Source organism: Meriones unguiculatus, chromosome 9 (assembly GCF_030254825.1).
Source record: "Meriones unguiculatus strain TT.TT164.6M chromosome 9, Bangor_MerUng_6.1, whole genome shotgun sequence".
NCBI lineage: Eukaryota > Metazoa > Chordata > Mammalia > Rodentia > Muridae > Meriones > Meriones unguiculatus.
Genome location: NC_083357.1, coordinates 5,994,723 through 6,016,678, shown reverse-complemented (window position 1 = coordinate 6,016,678; position 21,956 = coordinate 5,994,723). Strand labels below are relative to the sequence as shown.

The 21,956-nt window shown below is 40.5% G+C and overlaps 1 protein-coding gene across 1 annotated transcript in view; it reads right to left on the bottom strand.

Moving 5' to 3' along the window:
* Positions 1–21,956, bottom strand: part of Erc2 (ELKS/RAB6-interacting/CAST family member 2) — an 898,378-nt gene that overhangs the window by 335,586 nt on the left and 540,836 nt on the right. Inside the window, 1 exon segment of the mRNA XM_060390770.1 lies at positions 5,874–6,034. Within this exon segment, the coding sequence (XP_060246753.1) occupies positions 5,874–6,034 (161 nt within the window).

Genomic DNA, 21,956 nt, shown 5'->3' with positions numbered 1-21,956 from the left:
AAATTCTTAAATGGATAGAATTTAATCATAATTTGAAGATAAGATTAGTATATAAGTGTCATGAATGAATTGATGGAAAAATAATGCAGGCTTATAAGCTTGAAATTACTTTTTCATAAATGGGAGTCCTATTCAATCCTTACAACACCTCTGGGAAACAGTACAGGCCCCTTGCCACTGAGTTTATCAATTTTAAGTAATGGCTGTCTTCAAAACTGCTCTCCCAGACTCCATTTATCCTGTGCAAATTGCCAGGCACTTAGAATTCCTCCCTAAAGAAATGTGATTTGTCTTTTCTCATGATGGCATGAAGCACAGAATAAATTGATTTTATCATATTCTTCACGTAGCCTCTGCTTTGAAGGGCACTTACCTAATGAGTGGCTCTCTCAGAAAGGATCCCAGATCAAAGGGGCCAACAAGATGATGTCGTAGCCTGAGCTGCTGCCTTACCCCACGGGAATGTACTAAAACAACTCAGTGTATACAAAGGCTTGCGAGACTATCTGGAGGAGACGTCTAAAATCTAACAATACTCAGGAAATGAAGATGGATTCCACAAAAGTCATCACATGAGTTAAAATAAGATTTACATAAAGTTTTTACACAGGTATAGGAAATCAACAGCAAAAATCCAAAAGACATATTTCAAATTATGGGATTATTAAGTAGTTATTAAAGCACTTTGGTGACTTAGCATTTCATACTAAGTGAAAAAAATATCAGCTGCCTGTCTGCCTGTTAAATTACTAAGGCAGGCTAACCAGTCTGAGAAGATGCACAAGCATATCAGTGTCTCACAATCCTCATTCCTTTTAGCTACAGATATCAAATTCACCGCCACAAATTAAATAACTGAGCCTGGTTACTGGAATGTAAGGTTATTAAGCAAAGTTTAAAGCCAAACCTAGAGAGTTCTTAATATTCTTTTAATAAAATTCTTTGTAAACAGGAGAGAACGTAACAGAGGTGAAACATCAGAAAGTGTTTCAGCAAAAGCTTTTAGGAATTTTTGAATAAAGCAAGTCTCAAACGCAGGGACAGGTAACGCTATCTCCGTTAATGGAAATGGATGGTTAGGGACTATTGGTTCTTTCCAGTATCAGAATGATGGACATCAGGTAGGATACAAAGCAGTGAGAACACCAAACTGCAGGAATGTTGGGGGAAGAGCATGACTTGAAGTAAATTCAGGGCCTTCTAATGGCCTTCTATCCTCTCTTCCTGTATCGTTCCCCAAAACAGGAAGGTACACAAGTTTGTTCCTTGTCTCTCTGTAACCCAAATAAACCAAGAATGTTCTTAGATTTGGAAATGGCTTTGTAAATGAGGTACCAAGCCTCTGTAAAGGTTACATGATAAACTACCTATTCATTCTCTTCCTTCACTCATTTCACTAAGCGTGTAAGCTCAACAAGGCAGGGGATGTTTCTGTTTCCACCAGCTTAGCCCATACCTTGCAATGGAGGCTCAGTAAATGGTTTTGGTTGGCTGGTTGGTTTGTTGTTTGTTTGTTTATTTTTTAACCAATTCACCCTTTGATTCCACAAATGCTTATTGGTCTCCAATACCCAGCCAGCCTTGTTGAGACCTGATAAGCTAGGGTCAGATAGTAGGGGAGGAGGAACATCCCCTATCAGGGGACTAGAGAAAGGGCATAGGGGGAGAAGAAGAAGAGTGGTTGGGACTAGAGGAGATGAGGGAGGGAGCTGCAGCAGGGATACAAACTGAATAAATTGTAATAAATAAGTATATAAATAAAATTAATTTTAAAAAGGAAATCTGATTGTAAAGTTATGATATGAGAAATCTTTCAGTTGGAAGAATCAGACAGCATTTTCTCTTTCCAATTCTGATCTAAATCTAAACCAAGAGAACAGTTTCTGCATGCATGCACACGCACACACACACACACACACATTAATAAAATAACTGGCCAATGGAGAGATTACTGAGCTATTAAGAGAGTTTCCTACTCTTTGAGAGTTCGTTTTCCAGCACTCACGGCCAGGTGGCGCACAATAGCCTGTAACTCCAGCCTCAGGGAATCTATACATACATACATACGCAACACACACACGCACACACACACACGCACGCACACACACACACACGCACGCACACGCACATGCACACGCACGCGCGCACACGCACACGCACACGCACACACACACAGACACACACCTGTCTAAAGAACCTGAAATAGCCAAGAGTAACCGGCTACCGAAGGTAAGACTAGAGACTCTTGTGATAGTGAAACAAGCATTGAAACATGTGAGAACATTGCAAGACATACAACAAACCAGTGTAACTAAAACGAGATAAATCAGCCTATACAGTGCCAACCTGAAGGATGTTACCAATGCCTAAGTGATCAAGACTTCAAGAAGACTATCTGTACTGTTTGTTCCGGTTGTTGCTTCTAGCTTCATGTAAATATATTTTACCCCCCCCCAAAGCTTTCTTTATATTAGCAAAACTTTGAACCAAAATAATGCAGTAAACCTTTATGTCAATACATTAAGCCATTTAAAATAGCATGATTCTACATCTGTAATATAAAATGTGTTCACATTTAGAAGAAAGCAAGAGAAATGGAATTTATAAAATAGGAAAGGACATTTAATCTTCCTGAAAAAAAATAAGGCACATTCATAGAAGCATACACTGAAATGCCCTCAGTGATGTTCTCTGTTGAGGCCATGGGTGACAGGTGAGTCATGTTGCTTCTTTATGTTCTTTTTCCTTTTTCTCCCTTAAATGAACAATATTACTTAGCAAATTCACAAAAGGTCATCTCTTCTATAGCTGATGATCATGCCAGCTTTATGTAGCCAAAGGGGGGGGGGGGAAGACGCACTTAAAGCAAGCAAGCAAACCAAAAAAACCAACAACAACAAGAACAACCAAAGACAAATAAGAAGAGCTCCTGCATGTCCCCGGCATATGGCCTGCTCCTTTATGAGGCCATGGCCTCTATCGAGAGCGGTGCTTCCCTGGGCCTTTTGGAATTCTTCATTGGCAATTATGTGGACGGGGATCTGCTTATGCAAGTTGGGAGAGTAGGTCCAGCTGCCTTCAAATTCTAAAACTTCATACCATTTGACTTTGCAATGAATTTAACACACACACCTCTCAGTTTTAAAAGCCCAATGTTAGATTTTAAAGTACTTTCACATATGCTATTTTATATTAATCATAGTTCAGTACCTTCTTTTTATAAAGCTTCCATAAAGCAGGCAGGGTAGGCATCACTACCTCCATGTAAATGAAGAAAAAAACTGAGGCACCCAGAAAGCGATCTCCTTTCATGTCATGGTGTGAGAAAATAATGGCTTCATCTTCTGTCAGGACTCTATCCTATTCCCTCTAGCACTTCACGGTGACTCCCTTTCTAACAGGGTTTAGAAGTTGAGTGTCCGCTGAACAAAAATCCAAGTGTTAGCGTAACATGTTTAACAAGCACCAACAATAACAACACACATCTAACTGCTTGCAGCAACTTAAACAGGGCTCAGTCAATGTCAGGTAGCAATGTAGCAATTAGTTCAGCTCAAAAGTCATAATAGATAAAACAAGTTGGTTGGCTTGAGCAGCTGTGAAGGCTGATGAATCTAGTTGGGAGCCTCAGTCAGTACGCTTTGTCTCATACATAGGTTTTCTTAGTCCCAAGTAAGACATAAGTTGATCTTCTGGGTGAGCTAAGTAATGAATTAGGCTCACATTGGTTTAATGAAGTAGGACTTTGTTTCTTTTTACCAACAGAATTAACAGAAGAACCATATTTATTCTGCAATGGCAGCAGATTAAACACTTCAGAAATAATGTGGCAATTTACCAGAAGAGGCCTTAGCTGGGTGCTATCTGAAATCATGAAATTAAGTGGGAAAACATTCACATGGAAATGGTTTATATGTTTTAGAAAAATAAATCCAATTTTAGATAAATGGCTCTCCTCACAAAGCACCTTAAACCTGTGACATTACATTCACTGGCCAACAGAGCCTTTGCAGACAGGGACCATTTTCTGTGTGTCATGGCCTCCACTCACATCTACCCTTTGCACACTGTTAGGAGGAGACAAGTTAGCGGTGGGTGAACAAGGTTAAGAGCAGCTCCCTGTCATTGTCAGCAGGTAAAAGTAACAGGATTATAGCTAAGATGTGATGATTTCTAAGCTTATATAGTCCATTACTACTCTTCTCAAAAATTATCAAAGTACATGCTCTTTTTATAAACGAATCAAAAAAGCTCCTATAACGGCATACTATATCAATGCAGGAGTTGTAGAGTTAACACGAAGAGCCTCTAAGAACGAGATCAAGGCTGTCTGAACATGTAGCAGCACACAAGGAGACAGAAGTGGGATGTGTCTGTGGCCAGTGGATCCATCACATTTGTATGGTTACATTAGTGTGGTCACCATTGTCACTGCACTACTAAGCATAGTGATGACACAGAGGCCCGAAATATTTTTCTTCTCAGCTTTACAAGACCCCATTTTCACCATCTCAGCTACTCACTTGCCCAATGGTCAGTAAGCACCTGCCATATGACCAACTCTGCTAATGGCAACAAGATATTTCAGGGGTGACCAAGGCAGACAGAAGTTCCAGACCTGGTAAAATCCACACAAAGCTCCATGGGAGAATGAGGTAGTAGAAAGGGAGCTTGAAATAAAAGGCTTTGCTTTAATCCTGGCCAGGTGGCCTTAAGCGAATTATTTGAATCTCTCAGAATCTCAGTTCCCTGGCTTCTAACTGGTGTGTAATATCTGTTTTTATTATATCATCTTTTATTAGACAAAATGCTAGTTTATATGAGTTTATACATGAAAAAGAAACCTTGCTGGTTCTTTAGTCTTGGAGAAACTGAGGTAGTTGAAGAGACATAAAAGTTTTATTCTTATTATTAAACCCTTCAAAATACTTCATTCCATATTTTCCATGATCTAAGCTTTCGTAGTTTAATGTTAACCATGTGTAAGACTTGCTGGGTCACCATGAGGTCACTCTTCCACACCTAGCCACCAATTTCAAAGTCTGTGTTACTGGCTTAAGATGCCACAATTATGTATGCTTCCCCTGATTATGGGAGAGAGTAGGATTTAAATTATATCTTACTGATTGTTTAATTTGAGCATTTATAGAAATGCTATTTCTTGACTAGTTCTTTAGAAACAAATCCATTGCAATTATTATTCAAATCACTTAATAATTGTCCTTCCTACTTTCCTCCACAGTGATCTTTTATTGGGAAAGAAAAATAGGTGTAGGTGGGTGTGTCATAAGGCCATAGAAAAGACTGCTTCCCAGCACCAAACTTCATGTTATTAATTAAAGCAAAGAAAGCAATGAAATAGTTCCTTTTCCTTACCTTTTCCTTTCCACCTGAACCCAGGTGTGAATGTTGGGAAAGGAGAGTCCAATCTTAATTTTATCAACCTACCAAATTCTGTTTCCTTGACACTATGAAAACCAGGACAAGACTGGCACTGAACAGAAGTGAAGATAGCAATTAGCAAAGTCATGCTCCTCAGGAAACTGACTGACTGACTGCAAGCAGCACTCCGTATCACCACTGTTCTTCGCTCTGTCTCTCCACTGCCTCAGACTTTTGCAAAAGACCCACGGGTGCAGTACCATCCACAGAACACGGACATGGGTACTGCAATGCTGGGTACACGGGTTTAAAGTAGCAGATGTTGAAAAAGTTATGTACAAGGAGCCACCAGAACTATAATTTAAAACATAAGTAGTATCTCCAAAACCACTCATTTTCTCTGAGTCCTTTCTTCATGTTTCCAGCCCTTCCCTTTTTCTGTCATCAAAGGGAGGTCACGAAAGACCGGAAGAGCAAAGATGGGTACTCACTTCATCTCCAGGATCTCCTCCAGCTGTTTCCTCCTCTCGATCCGGAGGTTGGCCAGGTGTGCTTCCTTTTCAGCGAGAGATTGCTGGGTGGAGGCCAGGCGTGCCTTGGTGGCGTCCAGCTCCTGCCGGGTCTTCTCCAAGGCATTCATCAGCTCCTCTATCTGAAAGGGACATTTACGTGTCAGTTCTTGTTCACTCATACCTAAGAAACACAGAGGGCCGACGGGTCTTCTAGAGCTACCCAAAAAGGAGCTCCTTTGTTCTCTGTCTCTGATGAAAAACAAAGCTTTCAAACACAAGAAATCCCCAACTCCCCCAAGCTCTACTCAATTGGACTGACCAATGATCTTTATAGAGACTGTTTAACAATTCTTTTAGAAAGGGGTGCTTGACCCAGCTTCAACCTATGGTTCATAATCTCTGGCACCCTCCTCCAAGCTAGAGGAAGGTAAGACTCACAATCACTTGTGTATAGGTCCCAGAGTGTTTGTACAGAAAGCTAATCAAGTGTTTCAGATTCATTCATGTTTTAAGCTATCAAGGCCTTGTTTGGTCAAAAGTATTTGATGTCCACAGAGCCTCAGAAGCCCTTGTCACCTCACTTTCCTGACTTACAATCAGGAAGCAGGGTTTGGCCAAAGGCAAATAGAAATACAGCCACAAAAGGTTCAAGTTTGGTTTGCCCATAAAGCCTGAGAGGGTTCCAAACTTGAAGTAAATGACATGTAACTTTTATAGGGTGCTAATACACCATAGAAATAAGCTAGACTATCAAATATCTAGGGTTTTCAGCCAGGTCCCCCAAAATTGGACCAAGGAGCTCTGAGACAAGGGCTAACTCTCTTCAAACCACTGGGAGCTTTAAAATCCAACACACAACAAAGAGGACTGCTGTTTATGGTCATGTTCCAGAGACTTCCATGAAGAAGGCTGGTGAAATGTCATTCCCTGTACAGACGCGGTCTCCATCCACCCTGCTCATTCAAAACCAGGCTCCAGGAAGTTTCTAGATTCCAGCGCTGATGTATGGATTTCTAAGACTCAATTTCCAGCTGAACTTGGCAGCCTGGGCTCATCCATCAGTAAAGTCAACAGAAAACCCTTCACAGCGTGTCAATGACATGTTAGGTCCCAATTCATAAAGACTTTCTACACAATTTCTACAGTTTTACATGGACTTCATTCAGAATAAGCACTAAAGTTCATGTCCAAGGTAAATTACATGCTTTTAAGGGTTCAGAACACCCTCCATTTTGCCCTGATAAAAAAGGGAAAACTTAATGATCTTACAAACCAGAGCTAAAACTAAAGTTTTAAAAGCACAAAATATAAAGAATAATCTACCAAATACACAGAATCACATATGTTTACCTATAGACTAGTATTTACAAATGGATAAAAATCTAAAAAGCAATTAAGTTTTTTCAGTTTCACGTGAAGATTAACAAATATGACTAGGAGCCTTTCTGAAAAGCATCACACCAAAGTAGCCCATTCCATTATAAATTTATAACTATATAGCAGTATTTCAGAAAGCTATCACAGGTTGCAAAGATGGCTAGGTGGCCCAGAAGATGCTCTGCCCCTGCAGAGGACCACAGTTGGTTTTCAGGATCCAGCTCAGGCAGCTTTCTATAGCTGCCCATTTCTACAGCTCTGGGAGACACAACACCTTTGGCCTCCATCAGCACATACCGACACGCACATATTTAATTAAAATAAAGTAAAGCTTTTTTAAAAACTGTCACAATACAGTCATTCCGAAGACCAATTCAGAGGCTGTGCCTGACTTCTTTACATGATATAACCTGTGTCCTCTAGACTCCACTTTCTGTTACTAATGTTCGTTACTTCAAATACACTATTTATTCTAGGGGAGACGGATATCTCTGGGTTTCTTATCAATTGAAGCTGAACTGTCTGAATATGTAGACCCAAGAAATAGCAACTAGGTTTACAACTAGGTTTACAAGTTTTTAGTTCTCCTGCCATCAATATGCTTGTGGCAGATGGCAGCCAGCTTAGCAATATCCTAACCAAATATTTTTAAACAGTTATAGTTGACAGCATTGATTTGTTCTTTCAGCACTGCTACCTGGACACCCAAGAGGTATAATTCCATGTTTGAATGGTGGAGAAACCATTTGTTCCCAGCATCTGTGGTTCCTAGTATTGGATAAGACTGACATTCCCAACATGTTGCAAGGAGAGTTTTGAAATGGTATTTCAGAAGGCTATGCAGCATCTTTAACAAATGGTGCTGGTCTAACTGGATATCTATACGCAGAAAAAAAATGTAAATAGATCCATATTTATAACCCTGCACAAAAGTCAAGTCCAAAGTCCAAGACCTCAACACACCAGATATACTAAATCTGCTGGAGAAGAAAGTGAGTAAGAGTCTTGAAGTCTTTTGCAGAGTAGAGCACTTCCTGAACAGAACACCAATAGCACAGGCTCTAAGATCTACAATTAATAAATGGAACCTCTTGAAACTGAAAAGATTCTATAAAGCAAAAGACACTATCAATAGAATGAAATGGCAGTCTACAGCTGGAGAAAAGATCTTCATCAATCCTACATCCAGCAAAGGGCTAATATCCAGAATATATAAAGAACTCAAGAAATTAAACACTAGCAAGCTAATAATCCAATTTTAAGAATGGGATACTAAGCTAAACAAGGAATTCTCAACAGAGGAATTTTGAATGGTAGAGAAGCGCTTAAAGAAATGTTAAACATCCTTAGTCATCAAAGAAATTAAAATTAAAAAGACACTGAGATTGTATCTTATACCTGTCAGAATGGCCAAGATCAAAAACTCAAGTGACAAAACATGCTGGCAAATATGTCGAAAAAGAGGAACATTCCTTCATTGCTGGTGGGAGTGCAAACCTATATAACCACTTTGGAAATCAATCCAGTGCTTTCACAGAAAACTGGGAATAGCTATACCTCAAGACCCAGCATACAGCATACAGCCAAAGGATGCTCCACCCACACAAGGACATTTGCTCACTGTGTTCATATTACTTTATTTGTAATAGCCAGAATTTGGAAACAACCTAGATGTCCCTCAACTGAAGAATAGATAAAGAAATGGTGGCACATTCACACAATGGAATACTACTCAGTCATTAAAAACAAGGAAATCATGAAATTTGTAAGCAAATGGATGGAATTAGAAAAGATCACCCTGAGTGAGGTAACACAGACCCAGAAAGACAAACATGGTATATACTCACTTGTAAATGGATTTTAGACATACAATGCAGGATAGAAATAGTACAACCACAGACCCCAAGAAGACAAGTCCGATAGGAACCTTAGGCTTCATGTTGGTACACTAGTTAAAGAAGTAGGGATATCTCTGACATAGACTATGTTACCTGCTTTTTGATCATTTCCCCCTGATGGGACTTTCCTATTAGGCCAAATGGGAGGAAGACGAACTCAGTCCTCATGTGAATTATATGAGCTGAGGTGTCTGGGTAGGGGGGCTCCCATGTTCTGAAGAACAGGGTAGAGGGGATGCGGGAGGGAGGGTGGAACTGGGGGGAGAAGAGAAAGAGGCCTATGACTGAGATGTAAATTGAATTAATCAATTAAAAGAATAAAAAAAATACAAAAAAAGAACCTCAAAATCACATATTCTTCTCCTTTCTCTAATTCCCAACGCATCATCAAGTCCAAGAGTTTTATTTCAGAAACACATTGTAGATCTATCAGTCCATAATAGCATTCTTTTTGACCCACTACCTCAGGACCCATCCCCTCTCCTATGTATGACAGGACTGACAGTGATGAGACACACACGCATGTCTATGTGTGTGCCTGCATGTATATACAGATATACGTGTGCCTCCCTAGGCTCTGTCTGTGAGTGAGGCCCTCAGTGAGGGCCTAGCTTTATCTGATCAGTTTCTCCCACAATAGAGCACATTTCTCAGCCAGGTCCGATCAATTGTATGAAAGATAATTAGAAAGGGGTAGCAAAGAGCAGACAAAACTAAAAACCAGGGCAATTATATTAGGGAATAAAAGGGGGGGGGTTCTCAGGATAGGACTAGAAGGAGGCTTTGTTTGCTTTAAAGAAAGAAGAAGCGATTGTAGAAAAAAGGGGGGACAGATGGGAAAACAGTTGCTAGTGGTTATTCTGCTGATGCCCAAGTGTTCTCTATGGATCTAAGTCATGGGGACTTCCCTTCTGATTTCCATTTTTAGCCATTTTGACTGCATGTCTCTGAATTGATTTCTATGAGTCTGGCATTCAAAGAAGTTCTGCACGATTATTGTGACAACTAATCTTCCTATCGCCAGAAAGCTATTCCTGTATCAACACATGTCAAAAATATTACTGACCTATACCTGACATCTAAAAGGTTCTGATACACAAGGCGCTGGGTTTGAACTAGGTTCCTTAGATATCAAGGATTCTATCAAGGTGGTTGGAAGCTGATATGGTTAGCAGAATGAGATGAATGAGAATGAGCAAGGGTCTTACTCCTTCATCCCCAACTGAAAGGGAGCTAAAATCTACTTTTATCTGTTTTATACATAGTATTTCACTTAAGATTTAATGTAAAATCTTAAAAATTAAGGTATTAGAACACTAAGAATGGTTAAAAGTATGAAATATTATGTTAGATTACTCTGTATTAATAATTCCTGTTTCAACACTTATTAGTTATGGAACCTTGGGAATGCAACCAATTCTCTTCATTGACAATGGTGGTGAATCCCTAACAGGTTAGGGCTGTATGACTTGAGCAACATATAGGAAGATTTAGGTGTAAAGACTGGAGAGGAGGAAATATCTGGTACATCCTATACACAACAGGCAGCATAGAAGGGTGCTCAGACACGATTCCAGAGTGAGCCATCACTTACAACTGCATGGCTCCCGACTACGGAACTTCCATAATCCGGGTCCTATTTCATAGGTTCCGTACCTGTGAAAGAAGGCTGATAACAGTGCTTACTTAGCTCAAAGAGCCTTGGGGGACAGAGTTAAGTCACTTTTCTCCTCATTGTGACCAAGTATGCCTAAAGAAGCAACTTAAGGGATGAAACATTTGTCTTAACTCACAGTTTCAGAGAATACATCAGTAGACAAGGCTTGTGGCTGTTCCAAGAGAAGTGTGAAGCTTGCATGCATTCAAGGGTCCCAGGACAGAAGGTGGTAGATGCTGATCTACAGCCCACTTTCTCCTTTCCTATCCTACAAGCCCTTAGTCTATCAGAAGGAACCTATTGATGGTCTTTCTCTGTAGTGAATCTCTGAACACCAACACAGACATAGCCAGAGGTATGCCTCGGTCTCCTGGATGATTTCACACCAAATCCAAGTGACAACGAACATAGCTAGAACTTGATGCTATCTGAGGGGTGGCTTTTATAAACACAGTGCCCAGTGAATATCTGACCCATTATATGTTTGCTTATTACTGAATTCAAGGATTTCAGGCTGACTGTGACCTACCCTCAACCTCATGGGCATGTGAACATATACTTTTGGGCTGTCCTTCATTCTATTCTATTCAATAAATATGACCGTCTCTCAGGGCCTTGTCTACACATGATCCCCTTTATTCTATTTAAATCACTCTATTCTTGAGTGATCAAAAGCCTCAACCCTGCAAACGGAATCTGGATCAAGTGCTGTTTGCACCTAGAGGATCATGGCATTCTTACATCAATTTTTTTATTTAGGCTTTTTTAAAAAAAATATTTTTGTTTGTTTGTTTGCTTGCTTTTTAAATTATTTTCATTTATACAGTTTATTCACTTTGTGTCTCAGCTGTAGCCGCCTCCCTCCCAACTGCTCCCTCCCTCCCTCTTCTCCACCCATGCCCCTCCCCCAGTCCACTGATGGGGGGGGTGTCTTCCTCCCCTTCCTTCTGATCCTAGTCTATCAGGTCTTATCAGGTGTGGCTGCATTGTCTTCCTCTGTGGCCTGGTAAGAGTGCACTGCCCTGAGGGGGAAGTGATCAAAAAGCAGGGCAATCAGTTCATGTCAGAGACAGTCCCTCTTCCCATTACTACAGAACCCACGTAGACACTGAACTGCCATGGGCTACATCTGTGCAGGAGTCCTAGGTTATCTCCATGAATGGCCCTTGGTTGGAGTATCAGTCTCAGAAAAGACCCCTGTACTCAGATGTTTTGGTTATATTGTTCTCCTTGTGGAGCTCCTGTCCTCTGCAGGTCTTACTATTTCCTACTTCTTTCTTAAGATTCCCTTCACTATGCCCAAAGTTTGGCTATAAGTCTCAGCATCTGCTTTGATACTCTTCAGAGTAGAATCTTTCAGAGGCCCTCTGTGGTAGGCTCCTGTCCTGTTCCCTGTTTACTCCCTCTTCTGATGTCCATCCCCTTTGCCTTTCTGAATGAGGATTGAGCATGTTACCCAGAGTCCTCCTTGATTAATTTCTTTTGGTGTACAGATTTTAGTATGTTTATACCACATTGAATGTTTAATATCCACTTATGGGTGAGTATATACCCTGTGTATCTTTCTACTTCTGGGATACCTAACTCAGGATGATCTTTTCCAGTTCCCACCATTTGCCTGCAAATTTCATTCTTTTTAATTGCTGAGTAGTATTCCATTGTGTAAATGTACAACAACTTATTCACTTGCTTTTTGAGACAGAGTTTCTTTGTGCAGCCCTGGCTGTCCTGGAACTTGTTCTGTAGCAGAGCCTGGCCTTGAACTCAGAGATCTACCAGATTCTGCCTCCTCAGTCTGTTAAAGTTGGGTACTGCCACCACTTAGCTAACATTTTATTGTTGTTGTTTTGAGACAGGGTTTTTCTCTCTAGGGCCTTGGCTACCCTGGACTTGCTTTGTAGACCAGGATGGCCTCAAACTCACAGAGACCTGCCTGCCTCTGCCTCCCCAAGTGCTGGATTACAGGCATGTGCCACTGCACCTGGATAACATTTTTTTAATTAAAATATAATCACATCATTTTCATCCCTTTTAATTCTTCCTCCAACCATGTAAACCTCCCTCACTGTATCTCAAATTCATGGCCTCGATTTCTTTAATTGTTGATACATCATATATATATATATATATATATATATATATATATATATATATGCATCTATATTTTATTAAGGATCTGGTGATTCCAAAGTGTGGACAAGCCTGGGAACCTTGAACACTGCTGACCTCTCTTTAAACTTTAAAATCCTTCCTTACCAAATGGGAAGACAGGGATGCCATGTAGGGTTGACATTAGCCAACCTAAGAGAGTGTGGATAAAGTACCCAGGACTCTCTGTCTAACACCCTATGGGCATTTACTATCCAAGACTTCTCTATCCAACCTAGGGGTGTTAAATTCTCACAGTCTGTACCGTTTCTGCATGGCACAGCCCCTAGAGAACAACACCCATCCATGTCCCAGCGTTCCTAATAAGTGCTACACAGTGGGAAGAATGGGAACACAAAGACCATAATTTTAAAATACTCATTCTGACCCATTTTGTACAATAATAAAAGAAAAATTAATGCCAACCTTAATATTTTCTGCTCTTCAAGGCCTTGCCATCTGATTGCCTAGCATACCTGTCCTTTGCCATGGAGACAATATGCTCAGGTACAGCTCCTGAAAGGATGAAGGCCAGGGCTCACTGATATCCTGGCAAGAGCCAGGACCCTCGTATTCCACAGCTGAGTTATAAAAATGTTCCCACTTCTGTGATGGAGTAGAATCCAGTGATTCCTAGGCCTGCTCTGGACTCTGCAAGTTCCCTCCTAGGACCTGGGAGATAGAAACCTCCCTGCTTCATGCTTCACAGGGAATACCCACTCTGCTGCACTCTAGCCACAAGCTGGTCCTCACAAGGTCTGGGTTGGCAGGAGGGCTCAGAGTCAAAGACAGTTGTGAAATTACAGTTGTGATTTCAAAAATGACTATGAAGGGAAAGTACTAAGGAATGCAAAGGAGTAGAGCAGCAGCATGGCCTCCCCAGATCTTCCTGCCAGCCCTGAGGTCAGTGCTGGGAACCCTGGTTGCTCTCCACTTTAGCTTTTCAAGAAGGGTCTCTCACTGATTTGATCTCTCACCAATCTGGCTAGGCTGATTGATTGGTGGTGTTTAAGAGTCCTCCTATCTCAGACCCCCCAGTGCTAGGATTAATAGCACATGCCAATAGGTCTGGCTCTTTTTTTTGGGGGGGGTAGAGACGTTGTGGGGATCCAAATGCAGGTCCTCATGCTTGCATGAAAAGTACTTTACCAACTGAGTAACCTGGAAAAAACATGAAAACAATCAAACAAACAGACAATAACAACAACAAAACCCAAACTCCCAAACCCTAAACAATTATCTGCTGATTTTTATTTTATTTTATTAGTCTTTCTGTGTTGAAGACTATAAAATGGTTACAGTACTAAGACTATTCAGTTTCACTTGAATATTTTCTAACTCCACCCCAGTTAATTATAATACAGACATCATTGGATAGATGACTAAAGAGTCCTTCTATACAGCTCTGGAGAAATACAGATCTTTGAACCTGAACAACAGAACATTGAAAGGATAAATGTTAAAACTGCCTTAAGACATTAAATTTTAACATGTAGCAACCTAAACTTGTACACATACGTGTGCTGTTTAACTGATGATTTGACAGTTTCTCTCTGTTATCTTCCAAGAACACTACTCTGGGTTCCTGGGATATCTTCCCAAGGCATGCTGGTCTCCTGTGCTTGTGATCCCCTTGCCTGGCATAATATGATAGACAATGATTTTGAAAACACTCTTACCCTTTCTTATTTTATGCCAGTTAGAGGTTGGTAAGCAGATTGTGGTCATGATTTGGAATTTTTAATACTGTATTTTCAAAGTAGACTGGCTCTGGCATCTACCCCAGTTTTCTGCCTTTTTTATTTTGTTTCAGTATGCACTCATCTCAACCAGTGAAATCCCTACAACCTGAATACAGCAAACCAGGACTAAGAGCTGACCCCAGGAGAATAGCCGGACTCTGGCAGCTCTACTGGAGGTTCACAGTCAACTTGGGTCATAAGGTGACAGTACAGGTCAGGGGAAAGCTAGGAGACAGATCAGCCAGTGTAAATTGCTTTCTATGCAAGGCTGAAGACCTGAGATCAATCCTCAGTCTCCAGGACCCACATAAAAAGCCAAGCATGGGGGTACATCTTTGCTATGCCAGAACTGGAAAGGTAGAAAAGGTGTCATTCAAAAAAGGGGCAGACAGCCCCCAAGAACAAGAACCAAGGTTTGTCTCTGACTTGTACATACACAAATAATGTGCTCCCATGAACATGTACATACATACAAACAAGTGCAAAAAAAGGGAAGGAAGGAAGGAAGGAAGGAAGGAAGGAAGGAAGGAAGGAAGGAAGGAAGGAAGGAAGGAAGGAAAATATAACAATACAGGCTCAGAAGTAGCAACTTTCAGCCAGCAATGAATACTCTGAGCCTTAGGATCTGTTAGGTGCAAGGAATACTAATCAGCTATTAGAGGTACCTGGCACTCACTTGTATCTGGCCAACCCTCCCACCTCTCCACTGCTGCATTAGAGTGACACCTTTTGGAAAATGTTGAAACTGATGGCTAAGGTGCTTACCCCCTGGACCCAGCAACTATCTCCAGACTGTGCAGGCGGTTCACCTCCTTGTTGAATAAAGCATCCTAAGAACTTTGCTGAATATGCCACCTCTCAGCCTTCCTCTGCAAACATAATTCACTTCAAGCTCCTCAAATCAGCCACATTTAACATTTTATGCTTTCCCTTTCTCTTCCCAGACTAATTAAACAAATCACACATTGTGACAAAAAAATGGATAGAAAAGAAATGTACAAAACAAATATACCTGACTTTACAGACACCATTAAGTCAAAGGGCACTAGAGTACAAGTAAGTGCAAGCCTCCAAAATGGCCACAGGCATGCTCCACTCTACCTGGCATTGGGGGGACAGGGTTCCAGGTGTGCTACCAGTGGGAGCTTTTAGAGCAGCTGGGAGGTTGGACATTCTTTAGAAAGAGTATGGAAGGTGCTGAGGAGCATGGGTTCCAAAGTGAGATAGCTGAGCTCGTAATGAGGCTAGAGTATCAGCATGTGTGGGCTGTGCACTGGCCCACTATACATACCAGTCTCCTCATCTGTTAAACATGGCCAATCTTGTCAGGTACTGGTGGGGACCACCTGAGCTATAGCAACTACCTGCTTGCTCCTAGTGTGCATGTGATAGCCTGCAACGATTATGAAGGAAGGTGCTTGTTTAAATGATGGTGTTTAGAGGCAAACTTCCAAACATAAGCTGAAGGAACAGAGAGAGGCAAAGGAGGATAGTACCCATCAGGGCACCCTGTAACCTGGTGGTCATGGGCCAGCCTGTCGGAAGTACATGCGCTAATCATTTGTGGCTACAGAGTACTTGGCATGATGTATTATACCATAAGACTTCGATTTTTCAGTTTCATTTTTATTTATTTGAATCTAAATGCCCATATGTCCACTTCACTGGAAAGAGTAGTAACAGGGCAGGCATGTTTCATGGCCTTGACCAAAGGTCACATCCAATCTTTGCAGAAGGCTTATATTTCTGATCATAGGAGAAAACCCCCTTTTTTTTTAAACATGGAGTAAAACTTAAGAATTACCACACAAGAAGGACATTTGCTCAACTATTCTCATAGTAGCTTTATTTGTAATGGCCAGAAACTAAAAACAGCCTAGATATCCCTCAACCAAAATAGGATAAAGAAACTGTGGTACATTCATGCAATGGAATACTACTCAGCTATTAAAAACAAAGAAGCCATGACATTTTCAGGCAAATGGATGGAACTGTAAAAGATTTTCCTGAGTGAGGGAACACAGATCCAGCACGACAGACATGGATTGTACTTACTTATAAGTAGGTGTTAGGCATATAGCACAGGACAAACATATACTAATGCACAGACCTTAAGAAGATAAGTAACAAGGAAGATCCAAGGGAGGATGCTTAAATATCACTCAGAAGGAGAAACAGAATAGACAGAGGTAATGGTTGAAGAGAAGGAATAAGGTAGGAGAGGAAACAGAGAGATAAGAGGGTGGAGATCAGACCCGGGAAGAGGCGGAGGGGAGGACAAAAGGGGAACTGTGGGTGACAGCATCTCTCTGACAAGCTTGAGACCTCAATCAAGGAAGGCTCCTGGGGGATGAGGGACTATAGCAGAGACTCCTAGTAGTGGGGTCCATAGAAACGGAAGAGGGCAGCCTCTAACTAGACAAGTAGAGGGAGGGGAACACTAACCCACCTACAAAAACTTTGATTCAAAATTCACCCTGACTACAAGATGAGTAGAGATAAAGATAGAGCAGATATAAAAGAAACTGGGGGAAGGTCCAACCAATGCCTGACCTAACCCAAGAGCCACCCCATGGAAGAGAACCAACGCCTGACACTATTAATGATGCTCTGCTCGGCTTGCAGACAGGAGTCAAGCAGAGTCGTCCTCTGAGAGGCTCCACCCCACACCACCTTGAGACAGATGCTGAGACTCACAGCCAAATATGGGGTGAGGTGTAGGGGGTCTCCTCTTTGCTGAAAAACAGGGGACAGGAAGGGAAGGTGGAACTGAGAGGTAAGGAGGGATGGTGCTAAGACCAAGATGTAAAATTAATTAATTAACTAAATAAATAACTAATTAATTAAAAAGAATTGCCATTTGGTCCAGCTGATCTCCTTTAGTGATTTATTCTAAAGATACAATAAGGGATGTTCTCACAGGAATTTATTTACAATGTTGTTTGTAAGCATTGTAATAAAATTAAATGTATGTATACATGCTACACACAAGAACACATATGTGTTTTTTACTTCCATAGAAATGATATTAGCAAATTATATACTCATACACATGATAATATTGCAAAGAATATAGATTTTAAAAAATCACAGGCACCCAGCTGTTAGAATGTTATGAAACTATTAAACACACCTAAGTCAAGGATTTCATATAAAGGAAAGACACAAACATAGGTGAGAAAAGCAGGTTAATAAAAAATGTTAAAAATAAAATGAATGCAATATTTATTTTAATATAATACAATAATAAATAAATATAATAAACATAACTATATGGGATATTTTAATGTATATTCATAGGATAAAAAGACTGGAAAAATGAATCACCCTATTCTTATGTGTTGGATGGTATCCAGGTGAGGAATTTTAGGTAATATATTCTTTCTTGTAGTTATTGTTATCATTAGGCACTGTTAGTGATATGAGTAATTTTAAGACATTTCAACCAAGGAAGGTCTACATAGAGAATAGCTGTTTCCATGGAAGGGGAGGAGGGATGAGTTGGAGATGGACAATAACCTCCAAAGAAGGGGAAGAGAAAGATACAGAATTACAGGGCAGGACAGGACCCCACAGCAGCAGGTATGGTGGTAACTGCTTTGGCCAAAATGACTCAAACCTGCTCTACTTCTGAGTATGAGTGCCTGGTCCTGACAGCCCTGAGATTTATACTGATTATAACGTGGTCCACCAGGGAGTGGCCATGTGTTAGTGACTTGGGAGCTGTCAGCAATAGTTCCTGCCACCTCCACCCTGCCCGCCAATGCGCATGTGCCTTGATCATTTCTCTTTCTTCCCTGCTAAAGGCTTAATGGGTTTTCAACAGCCAGTCTGATAACTTGCTTTAGTGCTTTGCTTTGTGTTTAGGCAGCATTGTCTGATCTTGGTATCAATCTTGTTTCTGATGCACTCCAAATACATGGTCAGGTCCTAGAAAGTCTAAACCAATTGCCCATGTCATCTGGCCAACTTTATTAGTTTGGTCTGTTCACTCCCAGTCAGCAAATCAGCGTGGTGGTGTTAGGCAGACCTATTTTCTTATGATCCTAGGGAAGTTCTATGCAGCTTACAGAGGGGAAGAATGAGCTAGGTCTCCTGTAGACCAGGCTTTGGAGGAAACACCTGTTAATGCTAATAAAATTTAAATGAGCCCAAATCAAGCTTAAACCCAAGCTTGGACCCTTGTTCTCAGGCCAAATGTCTATCTACTTTGAACAATAACAGTGGCTTCTCTCTACATCTCCTTATTCCTTGAACACACACACACACACACACAAAAAAAAACTTAATGCATGCTGCTCTCTCACTTGACACAGCTTATTCTTATATAATATATGATTGCTAGATCACTGAGGCAGATATGCTGAAAGGGAGAGGAGTCATCTTGAACAAAATAATTGTTGCCTCTGACTTAAACAATGGTGAATTCCATATCCCACTGGATCCTCACATATTTCCAAAGAAGGTCGCTAAGCTGGTAAGTAAATCACACTGTAAAAAAGCAAAAGATTTACCTGTGAATGGCATGGGACTACTCTTCATGAGAATATGAGTCTTCTGAGTACAAATATAAGGGGAGAGTTGTTAGAAGACAAACTGGGGGATCTGGGAGGAAGTTCTGAGCCTCTCAAAAGCAAAGTGAGCTCAGCTAATTTTGGTAAGTACCCCTACACCTGACCATGTCACCTCACATATGGCTGGTGTTTACATGCATAAACATGTCAGTAAATAGTTCTTAGGTCCATTTTGTTCACGGTGTTCTTCAATCTCAGCTCTTTTCTAAATGCCTTTACTAAATATCTCCATGAACTTGGTAGCTTATGGTTCTGTAGTCAGAAGGCTGGACAAGGAATGACTGGGTTATCCACTTAGCCTCATGAGTTCTACTTCAAGATATTGGTAGAGCACATTCTCATCTGGAGCCTGGGGTCCTTTTCAGGATCACGAAGGTGAAGCAGAATTCACTTTCCTGCAGAAGTAGGTATGAGGTCACTATTTCCTTGCCACTCTAAGTTCATAGAGACTGCCTACATTCCTAGTCATCAAACATTTACAGCTGGCAATGGAGAATCTCCCTCACATCAGACTGGGAAAGATATCCAGTGTTTGGAGCTGGAATCAGTCATACTAGTCACCATGCATGGGTGACTAGTGAACAGTAAAGAGGAAGAGGTACTGATACACACAAATCAGACTCGGCATGTCTTTGACTCAACTTATTCAGAAAGTGCCTGGTTCTTTTTCAGGTCTTACATGGTAAGGCCAGGTCCACCAAGGACGATGCTCTTTTTTAAAGTCAACTGTGACACACCTAATCACAAGAGCAACAGCCCTGTTTCATATAGGATACACACTCCAGGGAGAGGAACTCTCAAACATTATCTTAGAATTCTGCCAATAACAGTTTTCCTAGAAATACAGATCATACAGAACCAACTGAACATGCTACCAAAATACTATTCATTGTTTAGTTCTCTTCCTTCTAAAGATATAAAATTGTGATTCAAACCATCTAAGGAAATGGAGGGAAGTGTTTGTAAGAGTGAGAACTAGTAAGAAAGTTTGTAGTTATTGTACTTTGTAGAAAATGTTTTTTTCCCCAAGAACAAGGAAAGGCCATCAACAGACTCTCACTGAATCTCTTATTAAATTTAATACTTGGAGTTCTATACACTGTGATATGGAAAGAAAAATAAAAACTGTAAACACTAAAAAGAGAAAAGTAAATAAGACTGTCTCTACATGCAGATGACACAACTGTCTAGAAAATTCTAAGTAATCTCTCAAAGATTCTCAGACTCTTAAATTGAACAGAAGTTCAAAGGTACATAATCAACTGAAAAAATCAATTGTATTTTCATATACTAAAATTATGTGAAAAACAAAATGTAGTGCTAGATGGTGTTTATAATGGCTAAAAAATTAAATAAATCTGTACAGGATCTATGCACCAAAAAAAAAAAAAATCACAAAATTCTGATGCAACAAATCAATACAATTTAAATAAAGGCAGAAACAGAGTATCTCTGTGAATTTGAAAAATAAATACAATAAAGATGTCATTTCCCCCCAGAGTGATCTATAGTTTTAACATAATTCCTATCAAACTTTTGGCAAGTTTTATTATAGGTATAGACAACCTTATTGTAAAGTTTATATGAAAAGGCCAAGGCTCCAGAGAAGCTAAAATAAGCCAGACAAAGAAAAACAAAGAGAGAAATAGCTCTACCCTCAATGTAGCTCTGTAAACAAGACAGTGTGACACTTGCATAGGGATAGAGATGTGGATTGACAGAGCAGAATAGAAAATGTAGAAATAGGTTTACACAAATCTGCCTGAATGATGTTTGCCGAAAGCAATTGTTTGAGTTTGTTTGAACAGACGGCAAAGACAAAAAAAATGTTCTTATTACTGAGCTGGGAAAGATATCCAGTGTTTGCAGCTGGATTCAGTCATGCTAGTCACCATGCATGGGTGACTAGTGAACAGTAAAGAGGAAGGAGTACTGATACATACAACTCAGGTAACTTACAAACAAATTTTGTTTATTTTTAAAAATTAATTTATGTATTCACTTTACATCCTGATCGTAGCCTCTTCCCTCTTCTCTGCCTGGTCCCACTCTCCCTCCCTCTTCCCCTATGCTGATTCCTCTATTCCTCAGAAAAGAGGAGCCCTCCACCCCAGCTCATTAAGTCAAATCAGGACTGAGCTCATCCTCTTTCACTGTAGTCTGATAAGCAGTCCACCAGGGGGAAGTAATCAAAACACAAACAACAAAGTCAATGTCAGAGAAAGGCCCTGCTCCCCTTACTTGGAGACTCACATGAAGCCTGAGCTTCCCATCTGCTACATCTGTGTAGTGGGGCATAGGTCTAGTCCATGCATGGTCCTTGGTTGATGCTTCAGTCTCTGCAAGCCCCTCTGGGCCCTGGTACTTGGCTCTGTTGGTCTTCTTGTGGAGCTCCTCCTTTTGGGTCCTCCTTGTTACTTATCTTTTTCGAGTCTGTGAATTGTAGTATGTCTATCCTGTACTACATGACTAAAAACTGCTTATAAGTGAGTACATACCATGTGTGTCTTTCTGAGTGTGGGTTACCTCACTCAGGATGATGTTTTTTCTAGTTTCAACCATTTGTCTGAAATTTTCATGATTTCTTTGTTTTTAATAGCTGAGTAGTATTTCATAAATGTACCATGATATCTTTATCCATTCTTCAAACATCAACAAACAAAATA